This window comes from Pteronotus mesoamericanus, unplaced genomic scaffold (genome assembly GCF_021234165.1).
Source record: "Pteronotus mesoamericanus isolate MK-2021 breed Mesoamerican mustached bat unplaced genomic scaffold, CSHL_Meso_final contig_20, whole genome shotgun sequence".
NCBI classification, from domain to species: Eukaryota; Metazoa; Chordata; class Mammalia; order Chiroptera; family Mormoopidae; genus Pteronotus; species Pteronotus mesoamericanus.
The window spans coordinates 3,934,778-3,960,849 of NW_026555085.1; the positions used below are offsets into that span (position 1 = coordinate 3,934,778).

Consider the following 26,072-nt stretch of genomic DNA (forward strand, 5'->3'; position numbering starts at 1 on the left):
GCCAGGCTACAGTCCCTGAAACCTGGTGGGACTGTTCCCAACACAGGACAAAGCTCATGTGCTAGTCACCACCCACAGTTGGGACTGGTGCGGCTGGGAGCTCAGAGGCTGCTTTTTCCCCATGCTCCCTGAGAGGGCTAGGCCCATCTGGGTCACGGCGCCAACCCCTGGTGCCTGCAGCTTTCACCTCACACCTGCTGGGCCCCAGGGTAGGGGTGGTGCTGGTGGAGCGCAGTCGGCCCCTCAAGCACACTAGGCAAACCTCTGACCTGCATCTGTGGTCCCCAGGCTGCACTGGTGTTCTCCCCAGTGGTGAGCCTCCTGGGGAGACACCTCTGCTGCCAGCATCAACCTCCTGCCTCCTGAGGGGACACATGAGCTGCCGAGGAGCCCCACCCAGCCTCACACTGCTTGTCTGGTCTGAGACCCTGGGGCCTCAGAGGGTGGAAATGGGCCCAAGGGAAGAAGCTCTATCAAATCCCACTCTTTGCCACCCACTGGGACCAAACAGGCAGCTGACCAATTTGCCCTGCAGGGGTTGTCACTGTGTCCTGTGAAAACTGAGGCTCTTCGAAGATCTGTGGTTTGCCCAAGGACCCATGAGTGCGAGGCTGAGGCCAGAGGCAGGGAGGCCCAGGGCTCCTGCTCAGCCCAGGCCAGTGCCTCTTCCAGGCAACTCTCCTGGGGCCAGTGTTAATGACTACACATTGCCATTCCTCATATGTTGCTTTGGGGGGACAGGGAAAGAACCACAAAGAGGCACACCCACTTTTCATAAATTGTTTATTTATCCAAGTTTCAACCCTGATATTGAAGCCTGTTGGTTTCTTATTCTGGCTGAAGTCTGATTATGAGACCATTTCTTTGTCACAGGGCCAATGCTCAGATTCCAGCCCCACCGATCATCCAGACATCAGACAAAATGAGAGTATTGCTCAAATGAGGAAGACTGAGCTTTATTAAGAAAACAAAAAATACCAATAAGACCAGAAAGGGGTGGTTAGTGCCTTCTGGAAGCAGCTGTTGCAGCTCCCTGCTTGCCCCTCTCGCCTGCCTGCTGCAGACGTGAACATATGGGGATGAGGCTCAGTTGGAGAGGCTCCCGCACTTAATGAGGCCCTGCACCGGCCTACTTCTGGAGACCACCCCTGACCAGGAGCTGCTAAGCTGGTGGCTGGGAAGGTCTGAGGTGGCGCAGCCCAGCTCTCTTGTGGCCAGCAGGGGGCAGTGGTGCAGCCACCACGCCTCTGGCAAGCACAGAAACTGGTGTGCTGAAGGTTCTGGTTAACCAGCCCCTGGCAGGCTGTGGTCACTGTAAACAAAGGTGCTCTTGCCACACTGGAAGTGCAAGGCGCCCGACACCCTGGAATTGGCACTGTTGGTCTCATGCAGTGTCCTGGCTGCAGGTCTGGTCTAAAACCTTGTCTTCTGGTGAGAAGCACCACTGAAGGGGTCCACCGTGGGAGGCTTCCTCGGCCGGGCCATGGAAACGGTGGCCGGTGGCAGCCCCAACACTCTGCTCTCAGGCCTTATGACTACTCCGGGTTCCTCCCAGGAGGCCACCCAGCAGCTCGCACCTCCTGATATGAGGGCCTGCATGCCAGGGTCGTCCATTTCTAGATAATTCTCCTGTAGTACTTGTTCTAAATTCTAGCACCATCCCCCTTCAGGAAAAGAAGCCCCATCCAGCTGGAGGACAGGCTTTCTCCCTTCACCCAGGAGCTCCCAGGTAACAACCCCCAAAGGCACATGGATGAGCTGCTCCCTGACCCCTGCTGCTCTAGCCCACCGTCCCGACCCAGCTCCCTGCCCAGTGTCCACACCCAGCTCCACACTTGCTCTGCAGGATCTCATGGCAGCTGCTTTTATCTTTTCTGCTCATGAAAAACATACCCATCTCCACTTCTCTGCCAGCAGAACAGTACAGAGAGGATGGGGCCGATGCAGAGGACAAGCTACCCACCTGCCTCTGGCCTCTCTCCTCCAACCTCCAAGGATGCTCACGCTTTCCTACTAAGCTAATCTCTGAAGAGTCTTAGAGAGAGAGACCTTTGGAACAAGGGTCAGGAGGAGGTGAAAGTCAAGGCAAGTGTGAATTCAGCACCAGCAGGTCTGGTGGCCCTCTTGAGCCCCTGAGGGGACTGGCAGGGACAGGCTGACTGGGAACCGGCCTGGGCTGAAGTTTATCGTTCAGAGTCAGAGAAGGAAGAGGGCTTAGTCCATCTCCACACCAGCATATCTTCTCCAGCCACCCGGTGGGACTCCGTCTGGATCCGGGATTCGTTGGAGGCCAGGAACTCCACAGCGCGGTCCCAGACCTTCTTCATGCGCCTCCTGCAGAGAGAGGGAGGGCCCGGGTCAGCAGGCGTGTGGCTCAGCATCTCTGACTGCTCTGCCCAGGGAGGCCAGCTGGTCTGTGGGTAACGCCCTTTGTATAAAGGGGGCCAAAGCTCCAAAATCCCATGCAGAATTTATCTATCGAAGGAATAGCTGTTAGGTACCAATAGGGCTCCTGCAGAGGGAAATTTCTGGGGCCTTACACGAATGATTCCTCAACTTTTTCTGCTCCAAATAAAGTTAAGGGGAGCTTAAAGGGGCCAGAAATGTCTGGAGCAGCCCCGGGTGTCCAAGCGGGAAGGATCACTGGGCCTGTTATTGCAGCAGCCTGGACAGGCAGACCAGAACCAGTTCTGCCTGCATTGTAATGCCTCATGTGGGCTAATTAAAGAGTGGCTGCTGGGCTGCTAAGTCCACAAACTCCTCAGCACTTCAGGGGATAGGGATGAGCTAAGCATCCAGCCAGGAAGGTCCAGAAGCTGGAGCCACTCCTGGAGCCGCTCCTGGAACAAGAGCCATCAGGTAGAGCCCCTCCCGGCTGACTGGCCGGCTGGCCAAGGCCAGTAGCCAGAAGTCCTGCGTCCCCTTGGAAAGCCCCCTATTTCCTTTCCCTGCTCCAGACCAGATGGGAAGGCACCAGGGCAGGTGGGTAGGGTGCTTGGACATCTATTGCTTGCCCTGTCTTTCGTCAGCACCGCAGCCCACTTCCCCACGAACCCTTGCATGGGTGGTGAGTGTGTGCGTGCAAGGGACAGCAGGAAGGCTCAACCTAGGGGAGGACAAAGGAGGGACAAGCTCCTAAGGTGGCCTGTGAGTCAGGAGGCAGGGGGCAGGGGGGGGTCTTGCTTCCCCGGGGGCAGGTCCTGCCACTGACCAAACCCCACAGCTGTTCAGCAGCCCGCACTTGGCTGGTCTGGCTAAGGCCACACGCCTGGGGACTGAGCCCATCACACTGGGCCCTGAGAGGTAACAGCCAGCACTGCGTGGGGGTCACCCTTCCCAGGCTGCCTATTAACAGGTAATGAACAGGCAGCCCAGCAGCGTCTCTCTTCAGCTCCCTGCTTTCTCACCCCACTCTCTTCCCCTCTCCCCCGGCTTTCAGGAGCAGACCCTCACCCACAGGGCACATCTGAGTGTGCCGTGCAGGGCTGGCAGCAGTTCACATGTCTACGAGTCCAGAGCTTCGCTGAACAGACTGGGCAGCTTGGAGAGAAATCAAGAAGCTGAGAGTGGCAGGGCCTGAGCCTCCAGGTCACACACCCTGCAGGGCGGCTGCCTGCGGTCTCTGTGCTGGGACAAGCTGCAATGCCACTTCCTGCTCTCATTTAAGTGAATGTGTGTTGCATATAATTAAAGCCCAAGGAAAAACGGCTGCCCTTTGATGAGCGCTCAAACGCTAGGCAATGACCTAGTGAGCTATGAGGTTGCCTCCTGACACCCTGCTCCTCTCCTGAGGACCTGTCACTACCTAATAGTACACATCCTCAGGCCTTTTTCCCTGTGTCTTCCTCCTTAGGACCAATGCTCCAGCAGGATTTGTCTACTCCCCACTGTCTCCCCATGACCCGGGACAGTGGGGCAGGCAGCAGGTGCCAATAAACACCGCCGGGTGAATGAGTGAATGCCAACCTTTCTTCATCAGAGGCCTCTGCAAAGAAGGCCTCTGTTATATGGATGAGGAAACTGGCTCAGAGAGGTCATTACCTTTGGTTCCAGGCTGACTACTCACAGGAATTAGGTAGGAATCTGGATTACCAACTGGCCCCTCTAAGACCTCCCCCAAGTGGCAGCCTCATGCTGGGGACAGTCTATGCTAAGGTTCCTGTCCACACCTTCCCAGGGGATGAGGTGGTCATGACAGGTATTAAACATCTACATATTTAAAAGGGGCCCTTCAGCCCTGGCTGGTGTGGCTCAAGCTGAGCGCTGGCCTGTGAACCAAAGGGTCGCTGGTTTGATTCCCAGTCAGGGTGCATGACTGGGTTGTGGGCCAGGCCCCTGGTGGAGGGTGCACAAGAGACAACCACACACTGATGTCTCTCTCCCTCTCTTTTTCTCCCTTTTCCTCACCCTAAAAATAAGTAAATAAAATCTTAAAAAAAAAAAAAAACTTTAAAAAAAAGAGGGGGCGATATACACTTTGCCTCCTCACACAACCAAAAGAAGGACAACAACCAATTTAAAAACAAAAAAAACCCCAGAACTGCCAGAAAATCTAACTGTATAGAAGTCTGACAACCAAGGAGTTAAAGAAGAAACATTCATCCAGACCGGTAGGAGGGGTGGAGATGGGCAGCCGGGCTGGAGAGGTCGTGCAGCAAGGCAGCGGCTGGAGGACCCAGTGGTTCCACATTTGTGTGCAGATAAACAGGGAGGAACAGCAGGGGAGCAAGACAGACCGCGCAACCCAGGGTTCCAGTGTGCGAAAAGCAAGCCTTAAAACCTCCGGCTGTAAAAACCTGTGGTGGATGCCGAAGTGGGAGAAACTCCCAGCCTCACAGGAGAGTTCGTTGGAGAGACTCACAGGGTCCTAGAGCGTACACAAACCCACCCACCTAGGAATCAGCACTAGAAGGGCCCAATTTGCTTGTGGGTAGAGGGGGAAGTGACTGAAAGCTGGCTGAGAACCAAGCAAGAGGGAGTGTTCCCTCTTGGACCCCTCCCTCACACAATGTCATGACACAGGGACCTGGGTTGCCTGCCCTGGTGAATGCCTAAGGCTCCGCCCCTTCCAACAAACAGACGCGCTGAGACAAAGAAATATGGCCCAAATGAAAGAATAGATCAAAGCCCCAGAAATAGAACTAAGCAACGAAGAGATAGTTAATCTATTGGACGCACAATTCAAAACACTGGTAATCAGGATGCTCACAGAAATGGTTGAGTATGGTCACAAAATGGAGGAAAAAGTAAAGGCTATGCAAAATGAAATAAAGAAAAATATACGTGGAACATACAGTAAAAATATACAATAAAGGGAAGGAAACCAGGACTCAAATCAATGATTTGGAGCAGAAGGGAGAGATAAACATTCAACCAGAACAGAATAAAGAAACAAGAGTTCAAAAAAATGAGAACTTCTGGGACAACTTTAAATGTTCCAACATCTGAATCATAGGGGCGCCAGAAGGAGAAAAGGAAGACCAAGAAATTGAACTTGAAAAAATAATGAAGAAGAACTTCCCCAATCTGGCCAAAGAAATAGACTTCTAGGAGAGCCAAAGAAGTCCCAAAGAAGTTGGACCCAAGGAAGCACACACCAAGGCACATCATAATTACATTACCCAAGATTAAAGACAAGGAGAGAATCTTAAAAGCAGCAAGTGAAAACGGGACAGTTACCTCCAAAGGAGTTCCCATGAGACTATCACCTGATTTCTCCAAAGAAACCTTACAGGCAAGAAGGGGCTGGCAAGAAGTATTCCAAGTCATGAAAGGCAAGGACCTACATCCAAGATTACTCTATCCAGAAATGCTATCATTTAGAATAGAAGGGCAGATAAAGTACTTCCCAGACAAGGCCAAGCTAAAGGAGTTCATCATCACCAACCCCTTATTATGTTAAATGTTAAAGGGGCTTATGTAAGAAAAAGATCAAAAACTATGAACAGTAAGATGACAACAAACTCACAACTATCAACAACTGACCCTAACAAAGACATAAATTAACTAAGCAAACTAGAACAGGAACAGAATCACAGAAATGGAGATCAGAGGGGAGAGGGAGGGGGGAGAATTGGGTAAAAGGTACAGGGAATAAGAAGCATAATTGGTTAAGTACAAAATAGACAAGGGGATGTTAAGAATAGTGTAGAAAACGGAGAAGCGAAAGAACTTACATGTACGACCCATGGCCATGAACTAAGGGGAGGGGAATGTTGGTGGGAGGGGCAGTGCAGGGTAGAGGAGAATAAAGGGGAGGGAAAAAAATGGGACAACTCTAATAGTATAACAAAAAAAAAATTTTTTTTTTAAAAAGGGGGGGCCCTTTAATGTTCTACTCTTCCAATTCCTCTTGGGTTGTGCAGAAAGGGGTGACCTGCACCACAGAGCCCAGCAAAGGGAACACAGAAATGCCAGCAGCTGTGGGCCTCTGATCAAGTTTCTTAACCTTCATGTGCCTAATTTCGTCATCTGTAAAATGGGATACTCACTGCTCTGGCCTGCCAGGGCCATGGTGAGAGCCGAGTGAGGGAGCCCCACTGCGGAGGGCTCAGAGCAGTGCCTGGCTCACAGCGAGCGCTCGGCAAGTGTGAACCGCAGCATTATACAGGAGATGACGGCCCCCAGCCAGCCCGAGACCACAGCGAAACCTGTGGTTGATGGACTGTAAGGAGAGCAACACTGTGCTGGACTCTGCTGGCTGCCTCCTGGGACTTGGTCACTCACCCCTGGTTTTCTCGGGGGCCCATCCAGCATCTGCAGCCCATGTGGAAGGTGGCCCTGGCGCCAAGCATGACAAAACTGCCATCCCATCCCCTGCAGCATGTGCCCTGGAGGCTGGCTCCATTTGCTGTCAACTGTGGGTATGCACATGTGTATGGAAACTGGACTATCATATTTCAGGTAATGGGTGTTTCTGACTGTGGATCATAGTTAAAAATGTTTGAAAAGCAGCCCTGGCAGGTGTGGTTCAGTGGGTTGTAGCGTCGTCCTATAACCAAAAGGTCGCTGGTTAGAGTCCTTGTCAGGGCACATGCCCATGTTGTGGGCTTGATCCCCGACTGGGGCATGTGCAGGAAACAGCCAATTGGCGTTTCTCACATCAGTGTTTCTCTCCCTCTCTCCCCCTTCTTTCTCTTTCAAATAAGAATAAAACAAACCATAAAAGAAATTCTCAAAAAAAAAGTTTGAAAAATAGTCTCCTCCTCCTTGCCAGTGATGGATTTAAGAATAGATACCTAACCAATTCTGGTCAGCAAAGCCTCAAGGAGTGGTCACTGGCGGCTTCTGGGAAGATTTTCTCTTGCTCGTAAGAACAGGAAGCCCACCTCCCCCTGCTGACAGGCGCCATCTCACAACCATGAGGAACTCCACCAGCCGACAATATCCATGGAGGGGAGGATCACGAGAATCAGAGAAATGGAACCAGAGACGTGACTGTTCTGTGCCTGGAGCCCACATGATTCTGGACTTCCCCTCACCGAAACCCATCAGGTCCTTCCCTGCCTGTGCCCCTTGGGGAAAAGCGTGGCTCCACTACTTTCTGCCCAAAGCACCCCAACCAGTATCAACACAAACAGGGCCGGAGCGGGACCAGCTCCTATACGTGTCTGTGCATTCTGGAGGATCTGCAAGAGGCGTGGATGGTGCCCCCACCTGTGATCCTGGGGGTCGGCTGACACAAGGCACTCAGCGGCGTCAGACCTAGGACTCACCGGCTCTGTGGAGGGATGAGTGTGTCACGCACATGCAGAATGCCCACATATGGGTAGCGCTCCATGTCCTGCTCCCAGTCCACGTAGTGGTCCTGGACTACATCTGCAGGACAGAGGGCACAGTTTAGAGCAAGGACCTTCTGGCAGAGGCCAGCAGCCCTTTCCCAGGGGTCACACACCTATAATCTTCTTCACCATCTCATACATGGCCTGCTCCTCCTCTTCCAACTTGCGCCACCGATATTTCAGGAAGATCAGGAGTCCCCACAAAAAGGCCAAGCCTGTGTAGGAACAGAGCACCATTAAAGGATCACATCACTTTCGACTGTTCAGATGCTCACTGGGTGGCACAATGGGCCAGTCACTGTGCTGGAGGCTGTGGGCAGGCTACAAATGTGTTCTGAGTACCTACTGTGTGCTGGGCCCAGGGGTAGGACACAGGAAACAAAGGATGCAGAAATGCAAAAGCAGGACAGGCTACTAAGTGGTCATCTTCCTCCCTGCGAGCTGTCACCACAGAGGCCCCTCCAGCCATCCAGAACTCGGCTCCTCCCCACCTCGTTCCGGGGCTTTTATCTTCTCCCTTGTGAAGCTGAACCTGGGGTTTCATGCATACATACATGCTGGGCCCTTTGTATTCCAAGATGCTGCTGAGGATAATGATGTCTGTGCCTGATGGCGTGGGAGAAGGAGCTGTGTGCATCCCCAGGTGCCTGTGATTTGTCACTCAGCTATCTTGGCAGAGCCAGCGGGTTCTGTGACTCGGCCTTTCGCCTTCAGAGGCTCCCCAGGGTCTCTGCTCAAAGGCAGCCCTGTTGTTGGGAGATAAGACCTGAACTCTGCTTTTTGGCTCAGCACCCTGGGTCCTTCCTGCTTTTACCAAGTGTCTGTAGCTTCCCAGATGTTTACAAGGTTCAGGAAGTAAAATTAGGCCGAGCTCCTGCTGCATCTCTTCCTCGCAGCGGCCTGCACTTCGGGGTCCTGGAAGGGACAACACCCACTTCCAGCCCGGGCCAGGCTCCCTCTCAGGGATGCAGACAGCCCACTTCCCTGAGTCAAGGGCGTTTTCTAGTTAACCTCATGTTCCTGGCACCAATTTCTACAGGTAGGACAACCCAAGGCAGAAGCTGGCTTGTTCATGTCCTCTGTTTTATCAGACAGACCTCAGGTTCACTAGGCAAAAAATAAACACTCAAGGGCTGGGTTTCTGTAACTCATCACTCATGCCCAGGAGTGACATGAGCTGGGAGGCGCTGTGTGCAAGGACTTACACCAGAAGAAGATGAGCACGTGGGTGACGGCGGTGAGCAGGGCACGGCTCAGGCGGCAGCCCACACCCATGCGGGGACGGGCAGATTCCAAGCAGACCACTTTGTCCACAGCTGTCACCGACTCAGATGGGTCTTCCCCTTTCAAACTGAAACAGGACGGGGGTTGTAAACATGTCTAAAAGCTCTGAAGAGCTGTAGTCTAAACCCCACTTTAAGTAGGAGGAGGAGAAGGAAGGAGGGGCTGCAAGGCCTCTCCCTGCTTATAAAATATACTTGGTATCCTGGTTGCACACTTCCCAGAAATTTCCCACGTTGGCTACTTAGAAAGAATAAAGCTTTAAAGAAGCAGCAGGCTTGAACCCCTACTGCTAAAGCGATGTCCCCCTTGTTGGGTCTTTGACAGCCCCTCTCAGCATGTGAAAGATTAAACTATAAATTGGATTCCCACCTCCCAGCATAGAGAAATGGAAATGTTTACCGTGTCACTGGCTTTGCACTGCACGGTAAGAACTGAAAGACAGAGTCTGGGAGAGTGTGCTTTTCCTCAGTCATGAGGAGGCACATAAGCCATTTAAGGGAATTGATCAGGAGTTGCTGCAAGGCACAGGGCATGAAAACTTGGATTTTTGAGGCCAGGCCCCAGCACAGCGCCCACCCCCCCGCCCCGTTCCTGGCCCCCAGCGAGGTGGTGTTAGGACCCACGGGCTGCTGACACGCGCACCTTCCAGCTTGGTGACAAGCTCAGGCTAGGCACAGCACACTGGAATGGCTCGTGCCTGAAGTGTCCCAGTTTCTCATGACCCACTTTTAACCCTGGTCGTCTGAGCCAGCTCAGCCACCCTCCAGGCTGCCCTGCCCAGCATGAAAAGGGGAGTGTCACTGTTCTCCTGTGCTAGCAGCTGCGTATAGTCCTCCATCTTTTCTAACACAGGAAAATCGTTCAGCCACTCAGGGAAGCTTCTTTTTTTTTGCCAATGAATTTTAAGTGTGCCATGCATCCAGTTTCAAGTTTTAGGCTGAGATGCTCTAGGGCTTCACTGGATGCGTAGCTGATGGAATTAGTAATTTGGGTGGATTAGAGAGATAAAAAACAAAATCCCAGAGTGTGTTTTAGTATCAGGTGCTGTAACCTGAACACAGCCTCTAACAAACTCTGACAAATGGGAGCAGGGTGATGAGGCAGATGCTTTTCCAGCAGGGAACTTTCAGTTTCCAGCCATCAGCTGGTGTCCCCCACTCCCGTTCTATGGGGCCTTTCAGGAAGGCAAAAGGGCTCACTATCTCTGCTAACGATGCTCACCATAGAAAAATGAGGTGGAACTGCCCAGTCAGAATAAAATCCAGTATTTCCTTTTGCAATTTCCATAGAGTGAAACCAACATACATAATCATTTCATCTACAAATGAAAACCATCACCCGAGGAATGGACATGTAGAAAAATGTCTACTCCAGAAAACTATGCGGAGCTAGCGAACTGAAAAGGCACAGACTGAGTCACTTGAAGTGGTTTAGCTGGAGCACCAGGCTACCATCCTGACACCTGCATTGTGTGTCTCGTCCTGAAACTGCTCCTTACCCTGCTTCCCAATGCCTCTTCCTCCACGGCCTGCTTTGAGCCCAGTCCACAACCGCTCAGCTGCTTTTAGACCCCAGACACCTCTCTAGGAGCCAGGGAGTCAGCTGACGGGCGAGGACAGTGGCCACAGGCACCCCTCATGATGCCGTGCTCATACTCACCAGATACCCACGTCCTTATTACTGCTCAGTATCCAAGCCAGGGCAGCTTCAAACTTGGCGGAGGAGCTGCCAGTCACATTCTGTGGAATCGGATAGGAGAAGATTAGTTCTGTGTCTGAGTGAAGCAGCTACAGCAGCATTAATCTGCTGCTGGGTTAAGGAAGCCCTCTCCTGCGTCCTCTGCACACCCCAAAGCAATCCTCTGCTCAACGCAGGGCCATCTGGTAGGGAGGAAATCAGGGGGTGATAAGAACCAAGGAAGAGCCTTTAACTTGAGGAGGTGGTGAGGAAGCACATGCAGGGAAACAACGCAGGTCTGAGGCAGCCGAAACAATAGATTTTCTCAAGGACTGAAAGGCCAGTGAGGTAGTGGCCCATCTTGGGTAAAATGAAAACAAGTGTAGGGGTTGAGGGGCCTGGCCACCAGTCCCCAGTGTTTGGCCTTGTGCAAGTCCCTGCCTCTCTGTGGACCTCAGTTTCTTCACCTGTGAAATGACACTTGGACTAGATGACTAAGGTTCCTGCCAGCTCCACATACCCATGATTCTGTCATCCTGAGGCCACGTGGAAAATCAAATGGACTCTGAGCAATCTACGCAGTACTCATAAGAGGAAAGGACGAATGGACAGATGACATGCGTATCCTTAAAGCCGCTGAGAAGGGGAGAAAAGCAAACTGAAGGAGGAATAAGTGACATGACTATGTTAGAAGCGGCAGCCTGCTGTGGCTCGCACTGCTGGTCAGTAGTGAGCAGCACACACACAGCAGGGACACGGCACACTTACTCCAGGTCACAGCTCAACTTGGGCCCAGTCATCCCCCACTGCTGCCTTAACTTAAGGTGGCCTAGCACTCAACTAAGTTAAAAAAGGGAGGAGCAAAATCCCCCCAAAAGCAAACACAAAACGAAAAGGAGAGAAGAAACAAACACAAAGTCTGAAAACCAACACCAAAGCACCAGGACCTCCCGGGGATGTGTGAGCACCACAGCCTACTTACTGCTATATATTCCTGGGCTTCCATTACAGGGATACATTTACTTTTCAGCTTCTCTGGATTTCCACATTCAAAATTACCTAGGAGGGAAAAAACACACACTCAAACACAAAAAATAGGTGAAAAAAAAATTACTCTGAATCAGACTAAAAAAATGTTGCAAGAATCAAGCCATCAGTTCTGAGAGGGAGCACGTGGCCTGGGACTCTGGCTTCTGCGGCATCTTCACTCTGCAGCAGGATCAAAAGCCACTTAGCCTGGGTCGATTCCAGATCATTAAAACCTGACCTGCAAAGCAGTGCAGCAATTTGCATTAAATGACTAAAAAGCTGCCCGATACCAAGGTCTGTTTGCAATTGATCCCTAAAAGGATCAGACAGATAGCTTTGGAAGGTACCGGAATGGCACTATAAATAAACACAGCCCGGGAAAAGAAAGGCAGGGAGGCTGTAGGCACCGCAGGGATTCTGACACATGGTATAGGCAGGTGACCTGGCACACCAGGCCCATTGTTTTGAGGGGGCCTGGAATGGATGTCCAAAATGCCCCGTGGAGGAAGGGACGGTCTGTGGGTTGGACAGAGGAGCCTCTGCAGCGCTCCAAAGCTCCCTTCTAAGTGGGCTGGGTGGCTGGCTCCCACCGAGGGTGGAGCTGGGAGCCTCCCCCTAGTCCTGCCATTCTTTCAGGTCTAGGCCAAAGGCCACCTCCTCTAAAAAGCCCCCAGCCTGTAGGGACCCCGTGTTTGGCCAGATTGCTAGGAACTCGGGGGCCTGCCACAGCCCTTGGCTTTTGGCTGCTCACTGCGGTTTGCCCACCATGAGCCGCTTCACCACTAGACCCCTGGAGTGGGGACAATGCAGGGCTGGGCTCGTAAAGATCCTTAACCCTCACATGTGGTCTGATTGCCCTTCATATGGCACAGTCTCTGCGAGTCTGTGTGCTGGTGAGGGAGAGGCTGCAGGCAATCTTAAAAATCTTGAGAATAAACTGAAGCCTGTCGTTCCTACTTCAAAGTTGATCTTGACCTTCTGTGTCCCAACACCAAGCTGGTTTCTCCCATCCTCTTGCCCCTACCCAGGTGGCTGTCTGGACCACGGCCATGGCCTCCTGACTGGCTTCCTCCTCTCCCCATTCTCATCCACGGTTTAAAACTTTAAAATAATTCTGCTAAAATGCCACTACTCCACTTAAATGCTGCCACATTTGCCTTCTGGCACCTGGCTCTCGGCATGTCACTGGCCCTCACTGCCTCCAAGATTAAGCCTTGGTGGCCAGACATCCATGGGGTCCAAATGACCCTTTCCAACGCCATCCTGTTTCTCCTTCCCCCATGAAGCCAACTGGTTCCATCACTGACCCCACATGTACAAATTTCCTGCCTCTTTGGTCCCACCTTTCCCCCTACATATACAAAACCAATCCTACCTGGGCTTCAGAGCCACCCCCGTAACACTTTCCTAATCATTCTAGCTAAAAGGCATTGTGCCTCTGGAAAATTCTGGCCTCTCAGTCCTCATCCAATGGCATATCACCCAGTGGTCAGGGAGGCAGGCGGCCTGCAGCAGAAGCCTGGGCTGAGCCATCTTGTATCCTGCAAAGGTCAGCACAGTGCCCTGCCGATAGCTGATCTCTAACAGGAGGCGGTGGGGAGGAAGGATTGCCTAGGAGAGAGCCCACACTCCCTGACAGCGCGTCTCAGTGAGATGCACAGGACAGCAGGACCCAGGACCCTTGATAGCATAAATGAGGGCCACATCTGGAGGGTGGGATGGAGAAGAAGTGACTATTAGGAGTCACAGTCTAAGAGCAGAGCTTCTCAACTTTATCCCCTGGGGTCTTATTAAAATGCAGACTTTGATTCAGTAGGTTTGGGATGGGACCTGAGATGCTGCACTTCCAAAAAGCTCCAGGTGGTGCCGATGTTGCTGGTGCTTGGACCACAGTCAAGTCACAAATGTTCAAGCCAGAATTTACATCCCAGGCACCAGGTCATAGGGAAATGCCCATGACAACTGTGATGCTATGAGCCCAAACTCCTGTCGCTCCTCTAAGGAGCTCACAGATGCCTCCCTGACCACCTCCAGTCTCCCGCCAGTCAGGAGGGAGGAGGTAGCAGAGCTGAGGCCCACTAGGTTGGTCCTGAGGACTGAGGGCCCAGTAGAAGTCCACCCAACCTTGACTTCCCAGCAACGACCTCAGGCAGGTGTTGGCCTGTAGTTAAGAGGTGCCTCCCAAATATCCCATAAGGCTGAACAGCTCCATCTGGTTCTCGTGCCAAGTATATTTAACATGGGCACAGCCCTGGGAATTCATCTGTCATTAGCAAGTGGTTTTGGAGAGCCTTCCTAGATACTAGGTGTGAAAAAGACACAATAATGCAGTTGCTATCTCTGGCCGCAAGGACCTGGTTTACCAAACAAAATAGTAGGGGAGCCTTCTGGATGGAGTTTTCAGGCGGTCTTTCCTGGGGTGCTGAGAAAGTCCTCCTCTAATGGATAGCACTTGACTTTCATTTATAAAGAAAAGACAGGCCCAAGATCACTCAGTAATAGGAGACAGAGGCCGTGAGACTATGAGGGACTTGTCCAAGGTCCTGCAGCCAGCTGGGGTGACCAGGACCAGCTGTGACACCAGGGCCTCGGCAGGCTGGATGGGCCTGAATGTGCACAGCCTACCACGCAGGGCCCTGCCACATACCCAGGCCTCTCCACCGGTCCCGGCCAGCCATCTAGTGCAGGCAGGTCCTCCAGGTGGGAGGACTCAGACTCGGAGACCTGGGGCCTGGCCCCCTCCAGTGCAACATGGACCCCAGAGCATGAGGTGGGGCTTATCCAGAGAAGGGCACACAGCTGCTGAAAGGCTTGTGCATGTTCCAGGACCCCAGGGACCCTTCAGTGGGACGTGAGAACCAAATGCGTTTTGTCCAAATGTAAGATTTAAACATATGCCTTCATGGGGAACAGGGAAGTGGAGACTTGGTTTATGAGTGTGTCTTCTGGGAGACAGCCACAGAATGCCTCAGCCGCCCACTGGCCACTGATCTGCTCATGAGGATCTAGGGGCTCGAGACCTACTCACCAGCTTGGGTGGCCAGGAAGTTGTAGAGTTCATGCAGCAGCTCCAGCAAGGCCGCCTTTTGCTTGGCCTGACAGAACTGAGAGGGCACAGGATAAGTGGTCAGCAAAGATGGTGGGCAAGGCGGGAGTCTGTCTGTCTGTCTGTCTTTACCTCGTCAACTATACTATCAAGTACTAAGCGGCAAGGAATACCTCATGATCTTAAAAAATAAAAACCAAATCTGCAAAATGGTGGGCCCAAGGACAGGGTCGATAAGTATAGGGTTAACTGACTGGAAAGGAACTTTGTAAAAACAGAAGCAGAGTGAAGGCAGATACAGTAACTAAACACATGCAGTAACTAAAGGTCTGCCATCCTGGAGGCTCCCCGGCCTCTGCCCCACGGTTTCCACAGGAATAACTGCCATGAGGTGGGGCCGTGGAACAAAGGCGAGGTGGTTGTGAGAAATGAAGCCGTCCTGGGAAAGCACAGGCACACTCAGGGGCTGCTGGGCCTTTTCTCCCCGTCGGCCACTCCTCCATTTTTGGAGACTCATGTGTCTAAAATCTGCCCATGGATTGTTTGCCATGTGAAGTATCTGCTGCAAATGGTTGATTTTAGACTGGATTCCGCTAAAAACGTAAAATGTCTAGAAATCTTGAAATTGTAGAAGAAAAGTCATCTGTGTAAGAAAACAGGAGAGGAATATATGCATACCTAGTCCTTTAGCTCCTGTGACAGAATTGAGGCCACCTAGCCACACTTACTGGATTTACAACATTAAAAAGGTTGCTCTTCCTTGAGAGTGGACGAAGTGCCAGGTGCTATGCTCAGTGGTTTATACATGAGTGCGCACTGAATCGTCACCATAATCCTTACTGTACCCCAATTTCTCAGATGGGGAGACCAAGGTTTAGAGGCCTTGTAAGCCACCAGCGTCCCCCAGCTCATGAGTGTCAGAGTCATGCCAGCTGAGCCCACCGCCCACATTTCAGGCCTCCGCTGGGTGTCACTGGGCAAAACCCTGACTGGAAGCCAGAGGCTAGTTTCTGGGCCTCGCTCTGCAACTACAGAAAGAACTTGGTCTCTAACACTCTCAGAGGCCAAGATTTGTCCCCTGATGTCGCCTAAAGATCCAAAAGCCTTCACAAGGTACAAAATGATGTAACCAAGATTTATACATATGACCATAAATGTTCAGAAACAATTCATGTGTCTTCTAGTAGCATTAGGTACCCAAACTATTTTAAAAAATGTTCAAGATATGGGAAATGCTGATAAGCGCTGAATGTAACTTAATATACATTGAGAACCCAATTCTATAAACATAAATACGGAGATAGATGGGACGGAAATACCCCCAAAACATTAATAGTAATTATCTCTAGGTGGCAATTTTTCTTTGTCACATTTTTCAAATTTTCTACACTAAACATCTATTATGGTCACAACCAGAAAAAAGGCAGCAATAACTAACACTGTTCCAACTCCCCAACATTTAGGCAAAGCAGGACTGATACCACATAAAGAAAACAGGACAGAAGGTACCAGACAACAAGATAGCCTGATTAAGACAACACTCCTACTCCCAGCCTGTCTCTCAGTGTTTTCATTTTCAGTAGCATAAAGGCAGAAAGAAAAACACAAAGTGTCAAGTCAGCTGAGAAGGGAAAGAAACTCAAATGCCCCCCTGGGTTCTGGGTGAGCCGGACCACACAAGAAATGAGACTTTTACCAAAAGCCTCATTAAAGCCCAGAAGTGTCTCCCAACCAGCCTGTTCCTGGGTCCTCCCCTCCATGAAGGACATGGGTACCTCATGAAATCTCAGCTCCACAGAGCCTATTATGATGGCCCAGACCCTGGCTTTCCCTGCTCTGGTGTTACAGGTATCCGGTCTGCTCACTGAGCACACCTTCAGCAAGGACCTGATTGTCTGCACTCACTCAAGCATGTCTGGCTTAGAGGAGGGCCAGGGAACAAATGAGTCATTCAGCCGTGGGCCTGACACATTTACAGAAGTGAAGGACCAAGAACAGAAACCAGGGAGTTGTTTTCTAATTAAAAGACAAATAAAATCGGTTATCACCAGAGAAGTCTTAACACAAAGTTGTTTTTTTCCTGTTTTGGTTTTCAATCTTCAAAATCTAGTTTTCCCTCTAGCTGCCACTTGTGTTTCTGGGCTGCTTTCTCTAATCATCAATTGTACTTTTATGATGAAAGAAAGCTGAAACTTATTATGAATATGATTCTATAAAACAATCGGAAAGCAAAGACATTTGGTGGGTGAATGCAATAAATGAATGTAATTAAACACCCCCAAATATGACACAGCACAAACCAAAGAGAAATAATAGAGCGTACCCAGGATACTCAGCATCCTGGGTACTGAACCAGGATGCCCCTTCATAAACAGGGGTAAGACAGTCCATACAAGGGCGTGGAGATGACCGGGTGCCGCCTCTTTCCCAGGCCCTGGGCTACAAGAGATGTGAACTGAGGGCCTGGGAGGCCTTGCATTGCACACTTAATGATGAGACTACTAAGTAATGCCCTTTGGCGGCAGAAGGCCTCCTGAGAGGATTTATGACCTGAAAATTTATTGCCTCGCATATTCCCCAGACTACCACCTGTACCAGCACCCAGCTCCTCACTAATGCTCCTTTCATAAGTGGGTGGGACTGCTCACTGTTCCCAAGTATTATTTGTAGGGAACATTGAAGCTTCATAAAACAAATCTATAGAGACGGCTAACTCCACTTCAGAAGTGTTTGAAACACCCCCCGCCCCCACCATGTTTCAAATCAGAACAGCATTTTCAGAGCCACAAAAGTACTACTGGAGAGGAGAATGTGGAATTGAGAACATGGCCTCCTGTTGCTTAAAAACTGCCAGCCCCTCCTCCCAAAGCCTGGGCGCACAGAGGCCGTTCAACCACAACTTACTGCACCACCCCGATCCCCTAGGCCTAGATGGACCTTAGGTAGAAGATCAATGTCCGCAGAGCTACGACTGCTGGGTAACAAGCCCAGGGATCGATTTGGGGAGCTCAATTCTCTGTTTCAACTACTCCTTCACTGCTACAACTGAGTACCACACAAACATCACAGAACGGATGTGATTCTGGTACATTACAGGAAGCACGCGTGAAAGGATTCTATTATGATCTTTTTCTGGGGAAGTTTCCCTCCTGATGGAGGCAAACATACTCACAAGGAATAAAAACGAAAGAAACTCAAACTCACCTCATCTGTTTTTTTCTCACAGTCCACTGGCAATAATTTCACTGAGACCAAGAAAAGAAACACAGAGGAAATTAAAAGTGTTGGTTGAGGAGAGTACAAACAGGGACTACTCTCAAAATTCAGAGGAAGTAAAACATTACCAACATAAATGTGGGGATTAGAAAGATGTCATCTAGATGAGACAACTTTTAAATTATAGACAATAGCCCTGGCTGGTGTGGCTCACTGGATGGAACGCTGGCCTGCAAACCAAAGGGTCAAAAGCCCACCCCCCTTCCCAACCCCTGTAGGGGAGCGTGTGGGGCGCATGAGAGGCAACCACACACTGATGTTTCTCTTTCTCCATCCCCTTCCCTCTCTAAAAATAAATAAGTAGAATCTTAAAATAAAATAAAATAAAATAAAATACAGACAATGGAAGGCTTTTCCAAGCCTGGACTAGGAATTAGGATGGCTGGGTCCTTATCCCAGATGAAAATGATTAGCCACATGCCTTGGGCAACTCAACCACTCAACCTCTGTTTCTCATCTGTAAAACAGGATCAATAAAGCCTTCCGTGCCTAACTCAGGGAGTTAACCTCAAACAAGACAACATACGTGACAGTTTCATAAATTGTAGACAATGTCATGTTGAACAGGGAGGGGAATTCCAGGTAAATCCCAGGATACCTCCAAGAACTGCTGTCTTAAAGCATCAGACGTCCATATGACAGAATGCTGACATCACCAGTGTAGTTACAGTACCATGACACGCCCAGGTCTGCTTTTCTCTAGTGGGTGAATAAACTGCTCTCATAGTCAAGAATTATTTGAGTGTGTGCTCAAGTCTGGGATTCCTCATGCCCACAGACTTGTTCATACACCCAAACATCCATCTGCTGCAACAGCTAAGACATAATTTAGCTTTTCCCTGCACTTTGGCTGTCCTTGCTAGGCGTGGAAAGATGTGGACTTGGCTTAAGTCTGGGAACAGGATTAATCACATTCTTGCTTTGCAAAGAATATTCTTCTAATATTCTTTCATGGTGCGCTACAGTGTCACTTTATACTTTAATTTATAAAGCCATGGTCTCAATATTGTGTCCTGTTAGACTAGAGCTCAGGATTACCAGAGAGGCAAATTCAGGAATTTCCACTATTCAGGAAACACACTGTATTGTGCAGACCTCTTACTGGCATGTCTAACCATGTCACTAAGTGTGGAGGGAAGCATGGCTGGGAATGTCCTTGAATCAGAGGACCCTCTCTTAACGCATTCCATGAGGGTGCTGCAAACAATGATAAATGCTTCCTTTTATATCACTTTTAGAGCCTTTAGAAGGTTCTTCCACACCTGTCTCACAGGCCGGGTTAGTATAATCTCCCTTTGACAATGAGGGCCCTGTGGGCCAAAGAAGTGAGCACATAGCCGTTTTGATGCTGCAAAGCTGGGACCCCAACCAGATCCCATCTGTGGGCAGTAACACCTCGGTGCCTTCAAATGGGCACTAATGTGTGATTGAGCAAGAGATCAAAAGGGAAGAAAGAACTAAAAGGGAATGGGGGTGGACATGTCTGTTAGAGGCGGGATGCAGCTTTTTCTGGGAAAACCGGAGTCTGGGGTAAAAGTAACTAAAACTGATGATTGCTTCCGTCACGTGGTTGAAGAGTAGATTACTAGGGAGGGCTAAAGCAGAAAATGGGAACCGGAGAAAGTGAAGCCAGAAATTATTGCAGAGGCAGGAATCCCCGCCGGCCTTCTCTACCACAGCCGGAGGAAAAGAAGTCAGCGTCTGGAGGTAGGAAGACAACAAGAGGCACCTGACCAAGCGCGGGAATGTGCAGCCTGGCGTAGAGAGGACAAGTGGGCGTGCTGGTGGACACACGCGCGCCCGGCCCACCCCTGCGCCGGCCCTGGACGTACTGTGGTCCTCCGCCTCCTGCGGCGCCGAGGGCTTGCCCATCTTCACCCAGAGGATGCCCAGGAAGACGAACAGCAGCCCCAGGCTGGCCCAGAGCAGCAGCCGGGACAGGCAGCGCTCCAACCACCGCCCCACCTCGGGCGGAGCCTGCGCCGCGCCCGCTGGGCCCGCTCGCGTCGCTCGCAGGCCCGGACGCTGGTCGGGGCCAAGGAGGGCGGAAGGCAGCCGCGCCGGGGTCGGGGACGCGGCCCAACAGCGACGGGCCCCAAGACCCGGCGCGGCCCTGTGGAGTGGCCGGGCGTCCTCGTCCTCCTCCGAGCTGCCCCGGACCGAGGGGCGGCGCCGGAACGGCACAGGACGGGTGGGGTAGGCGAGGTTGCGGCTCTCGGACCAGGAAGCCGCGGAGGCCCCGAGATCGCCATAGGCCCCAGCGGCCGCGCAGGCCGAGCTCGAGGCTGGCGGGGAGGGCCAGGGCTCTGCCCGCAGGGAGGCCGCGGCAGGGCGGGCGCGCAGCCGGGCCTCCTCCCGCAGTCGCTCCTCGTTCCGCGTCCGGGCCTCCTCCCGCAGGCAGCGCAGCTTTTTGCGGTAGACGTCCCGGGTTGTATCGGTGATGGGTCCTGGCTGGAAGCCCAGGGCCTGTAACTCCCGCCGCAGCTCCGGGTCTGACAGGCCGGCCATGGCCAGGACGCCGCCCCCGGCGCGCACCGCACCCGGAACTGCTCTCGTCGGCGGCCGCGGCGGAGCGGGCGGGGCCCTGCGCCATGATAGGAAGGTCTTCCATGATAGCCATATTGAGAAGGTCGAGCCTGACCCGGTGGGCCAGCCATGATGAGGAGGTCATGCACAGCCTTTACGGCCGCCATGTTGGGGGCGCTAGGCGTTTTGTTTTTATTCCTTTTCCATTTTCCTTCCTTGCTCAGTTGCTTTTCCTCGCCTGTAAGACCAAGTGGTGTTTATGTCTGACTCCCCCGACCCTTGCATAGTCCCTGGCACGTGGTAGGCACTCAATTAAAGTCATGTTGATGTAATGGATAAATCATTTAAGGGTGAAAGGCAAGCCATTGCCTAAGTGGAGAGATGGGATTCTTTGCCTCTCTCTGCTTGGGAACCCATATTGATTCCTTCCTCACTCGGGAAGAGCCTTGCTTGGGTCATAGGGAAGACCCCCAGGTAGACTCGGAGACCCATCTAACCTCAGGTTGTGGCCTCAGGCCTGTTTTCTAACCGCAGGAGAACAGGTCTCCCGGGAGCTGGAGCAGAACCCACATTGCACCCTGGTGGTGGCAGAAGAACAGAAATATCCTTGGGCTCTAGTGGGCAGTTAGGGTTTCCTAAGAATGCTGTGCTGGATTGGTGGGATTCTCACAGGGAGAGATGGATGGGGCATGGATTTAGGTTGGGGGTCTGGAATCTCAACTCCACCGCGCTTAGATGTGTGATCACCTCCAGTTAACACTGCTAGCCTGTTGGTTAGTAAACCTTTTGGCTTTTGGGAGGATAAGAAGAGGTTATTTGTATAAGATGCTTAGGACAGTGCCTGGCATGTGTTCCTCAGTGTTTATACTTAACCCATATCTGTAGCAGCATTTGCTGTGCAAACCTCCCACAGGGCAGCTGTTTGATTACATGACAACTTTTAGTGAGAAAGCCCAAGGGAAGCCTGGCGAGTGGTGGCAAATGGAAATAGAGCCACTGTTCCTGGTCTTCCTTCTGCCTCCCTCTCCCTCTCCCTCCTTGTATTCCTTCTACATCCCTCATCAAATGCCTTTCCCAAACATTCATGGCAGACTTCCTGGGTTCCATTTCGTTTCTGCCCCTTCCCCTGTGCTCCCCTAAAGCCCCATTGCCCACCCCCAGCTTGCCCCCTCCTGTCCCCACCCTGGTCCTATCTGTGGGCAAGGCCCCTCTGCGTGTGGTTTGCATTCCTGCCACTTTCTCTACTGCAGTGATATTCAAAACTGACCACAATTGCTACGAAAATTACAGCCTTGGCTTGGTTGTGCTTCCATCATTCGCCTCCCCATCTCCCTGACTTAGCTGCTCCCATGTGGTGCGATTTCTTTCACCAAGTGTTGTTTTCCTTTTCTCTGCCTGTGTTTGCACAGAACGCCATGAATTTGATATAGTGATTGCCTAACACATATACCACATAATAGTATTTTATTTCTTTCCAAAGCACCGTTTGCATGACAAATGAGTTGGTCACATTTGTGCAACTGCTCACAGCTGTGTCATTCAATATATAAAGAATGAGCCTTTTGGCATCGGCACTGGCCCTGTGTATTCTAAGAGGGCTTGAAACTGATGCTTAAACAAAGTTAGTCACAGGATACTGCAGAGTTCCTGTCTATTTCATCACAGTAGGTCTCAGGGTGATTTAAAAATACATACAGAACTGGAGCTACCCCAGCGGTGGTACCCAGTGTGGGCTTCATTGGTTTGTCAGCCTTCCTTGTGTTTAGAGACACTGCTGCTGCTACACATACCTGGGGCAAAATGATGCTCCCCACCCCTCCTTGTGTCTTCCCTCTGGCCTGGAACCAATGTGTGCCCAGCAGTGCCCCCCACCCACCATGGTCCACCCTTCTGCCTCCATGGTGGCTTCTGGCAGTGCCAGGCCTCGTCTGCTGAGTGCAGCAGGCCTTCGGTGTGGCCGTGTGCCACCACTTAGAGCATGTTAGTCCATCAGTACTTCCTCCCCACCCCCAGCGAGAAAAAACCTCACCATCTTATTGAAAAAGTCAATTAGTAAAAACCTCACAATCCTTCCTCCCAGGTCTCTGCCTTTCCTCTTCTGAACCCTCTGCTCCAGCCCTGTCCCTCCTTGGATTACCAGCCTCACTGGGTCCTCCATCAACTTTTCCCGCTTCATTGAAGTCAGCTTGCTGCTCTTCATGTTCCTCCACACAACCGTCCCCACATTTCCTTCGCTGAGCCTCATGTCCCCCGACCAGGGCAGGGCCTCAGTGCTTCCTTGCCACCCCCGCCCCGTGAGGGGCTGCCCGAGAGCCCTGTGGGCTTTCTCTGAGACTGCATTTCTGTGTCTTCACTGTGGTTCCTCACCTGGACCTGTCCCTATTTTAAAGAAAAGGGCAATATTACAAGGTCAGCATCTGCCCTCTGTGCCCTCCTTTCTCATCGTTTTGTTGTGTGTGTGTGTGTGTGTGTGTGTGTGTGTGTGTGTTTAAGGTGAAAAGCTCAGGCTGCAGTCAGTCTTCCTGATTTATTAAAGGCAAAAGAGGAAAAACAAGCTCTAGTGTCTATATCTACTTAGTAACCACATCCACGCATTTAGTGGCGGTGAGGGGCTGCTTGGAGGACACTGGATTCCCAGAGGGCTGCCACACTGCCGTCCTGCTGACCTTCCATCTCAGCAGAGCCTTGTCATAATAACAGCCATGAATCTTTCAGTGGGTTCTGTTCTCCTGCAAAGTCCTGCGCACATTTATCAGGTCCTTAGAGATGCTCAGGAACCATAGACTTGTCCTTGTTCTACCTCGTTGCCAGCCTCGTGTGTCCCTCAGCTATTTTGGGCTTCCTTCAGACTGCATCATGGTGGCGTCACACTGCGGGGTGGGGATGGTGGCACTGAGAGAGTGTGGTTGAAAAGGGGACGATGTGGGTGCTATTTGGGGCTCCAGTCTGGACTGGAATGGCCCAGCACTGGCCAACATCTTGTTGCCTCGTCTCAGTGCCACGTGGAAGAGAAGGACCCTTTCCATCTCTCTAGGTCAGTGAAGGAGCAAAATGAGTCACAGAGAAGTGCCGGAATGGGTTTAATGGGCAATTTTGTCATCTGCTTTTCAGATGACAATGAAACAAGATTCTCACTCTTTTGGCCACTCTCTCACACTTTAATATCTGTAGGTGAGGGTTCCTTAAGAGGTGTGGAATATGTCCCCCGATGTCAAAAATGAATTGTGTGTGAAGAAAATGTAACACTTCCAAACAGTTTCTTTTGGACTTTGTCCATGATTAGATTATACTAAATTACAGAGTACAGATACCAGACAATTACTCTTGGCTTTTAACTGTTCAATTTCACTGCAAATTCATGCAGCTCAGTAATTATAAAATCACACCAATGTGGTTACAGAGAAAATACCTTATCATCACCATCTTGTGCACCTAGGTTCGGGTTGCCCTGTAATTACCTGTGGTCCTGTTACGTGTACAGTGCATTCCACACAAAGACAGAGTAATCTGTAACTGTCCACTATTGCCAGGTATCTGCAGAAAGTCTTGCAGATTTTGCTGGATAAACCTCAGCCAGATGTGAGGAAGAGCCCCATCGTCCTCACCTGCTGATTCCTCTGGGCCCCATCCCCATCTGATCCAGGCTGGGTCCTGGTCCAGGGATTCTAGAGCTTTCACCAAGAGTGTGTCTCCTTACTTCTATTTTGTGAAAACATGGTATTTTCTCTTGGCTCAGCTCACAGAATCCTCCCCAACATTCTCCAAATTTTAATTTCTTCCCCCAATTTTAATTTCTTCCTGGGCTGTGCAGGTCCTGTAAGCAATCCAGTCTGCTGTCCTAGAAACTGGAGGAACATGTTGGAGGAAAAGAATTATTTGAGCCGATTGTGAGAACAGTGGCAGGAGGAGGAAAACGAGAGAAGAAAGGAACCGACACATCTAAATAGGGCCCTGAGTACAGTGCGCACAGATGCCAGCGGTGGCAGGGACCCGTTGCAGCTCATTACTCAGTAGCACATCAGAGGCCACTGGTTGAGAGTCTCGGACAGCCGGCTGCAGCGCCGAGCTTTGAACAGGGCTGTTCTGCAGAACAGGCAATGCCCTCACACTTCCCGGAGCTGTGCTTGCTGATCCAATTCCAGTTAAGAAGAGATGCAGACTACATGGAGCGAAATCTCCTAACAGTCTCAGTGCCCTCCCTGGCGCCTATTCCAAGGCTGCCCTACAGCCCCAGGATCCTGAAGAACATTCCTCAGAGGTCGCAGGGGCCCCTGTCCCTGATACAGGCACCCTGCTGGTGATGGGGGAGGTGGTCTCACTGTAGGGGCAAGTCTGAGCAACTGGTAAGGAAACATGAAATCTGCGTTTTCCACATAGGACAAGACAGTGAGCATTTTGTTTTCCTGCTCCTTGGAGTGCATGACATAGTTCAGTGACTGGCATGGAACTCGGAAGTGCCAGGAGCCTTGGATTCAGTTCCTCCCTGTTGCAGGCTTTACAGGTTCCCGGGTCTTTTCCTCCTTTCTCTCCCATGTGCCCTGCTGCGGCCTCAGCTCCATTTGTTACCTGGCATTTTGACAGCATTTCAGCAGCATTTCTTCAGACCCTGCAGCTGCGCTTGGGTTTCGTTGTAGTGCATAGGAGCACATTGGAAACTGAATGTGCAACAAGCAGGGGTTTGGGTGTTCCTTGGGGGCACTCGGAGCACCCAGGGGAGTGTCCTTTTTAAAGGTTGAGGTTTTCTTGTTTCAGTAACTTCTCTCTGGCTAAGCCCCTGCACTGAATCAAGTGGATAGATATACGGAACAGGCACTGTGTCTAACTCCTGGTAACCAATGGTTTCTGTATGGCCCTAGCTTATAAATAAATGAACATTCATTAATGTAAAATTAAATTAGAATGAAATGCCCCATCCAGTTTTGATTAGAAGGCAGAAATAAGTGCGTTGGCTGTGTGATTTAGCTGCGGATGCTGGAGCATGTAGTCACAAGGTGATAACAATAATAGTAATTTGCTCTTTGCTGGTGCCTCCATGCCCTCCTCTCGAGGTGGATATCACCACCTTGCTTTCGCAAAGGTCCATTGAGTTTAAAGACTAGCAGGAAGTTCTCAGCAAGGGGTTGATTCAAACTCTCTGACCCATTAGACCTCAAGCTTGTTGGTAATAAGAAATGCACGAGGATTCAGGAGACCAGACTCCAGCCCTTGCTCAGCCACAGACTCAGTGTGGGCAAAAGAATGCCATCTCTCTGGGCCTCAGTTTCCTGACCTCTCACAGGAGGGCCAATGCAAATCTTCCAATTCTGTGGCCTAAATTAACATTGGAACCTAGAACTTAGAAAAGGTGCATGTTTGGCTAATGTATGTACCATTTATGGCCAAAGTCTCTCTGAACTTTATTTTTCCCATTATGGCATGATCTGAGTTTGACCTTTGGAAATTAAGATGTTAAA

The 26,072-nt window shown here is 51.0% G+C and overlaps 1 protein-coding gene across 1 annotated transcript; it reads right to left on the reverse strand.

Moving 5' to 3' along the window:
• Positions 1-769: 769 nt before the first annotated feature.
• On the reverse strand, positions 770-20,618 carry LEMD2 (LEM domain nuclear envelope protein 2). The gene is made up of 9 exons (XM_054569229.1): positions 19,926-20,618; positions 18,022-18,062; positions 14,800-14,875; positions 11,725-11,801; positions 10,725-10,804; positions 8,987-9,132; positions 7,895-7,996; positions 7,716-7,818; positions 770-2,334 (listed from the first exon to the last, which is right to left on the reverse strand). Exons 1-9 carry the CDS (start codon positions 20,599-20,601, stop codon positions 2,184-2,186), a joined length of 1,452 nt encoding a protein of 483 aa, XP_054425204.1. The 5' UTR covers positions 20,602-20,618; the 3' UTR covers positions 770-2,183.
• Positions 20,619-26,072: the final 5,454 nt, after the last annotated feature.

Excerpts from the sequence above, each read along its gene's own strand:
- LEMD2 (XM_054569229.1), bottom strand. The coding sequence starts at position 20,601 with ATGGCCGGCCTGTCAGACCCGGAGCTGCGGCGGGAGTTACAGGCCCTG. Across the intron at positions 14,876-18,021 it reads GTGAGAAAAAAACAGATGAG|TTCTGTCAGGCCAAGCAAAA; the intron begins GTGAGTTTGAGT and ends GTGCCCTCTCAG. Across the intron at positions 7,997-8,986 it reads CGTGCTCATCTTCTTCTGGT|GCTTGGCCTTTTTGTGGGGA; the intron begins GTAAGTCCTTGC and ends GTTCCTACACAG.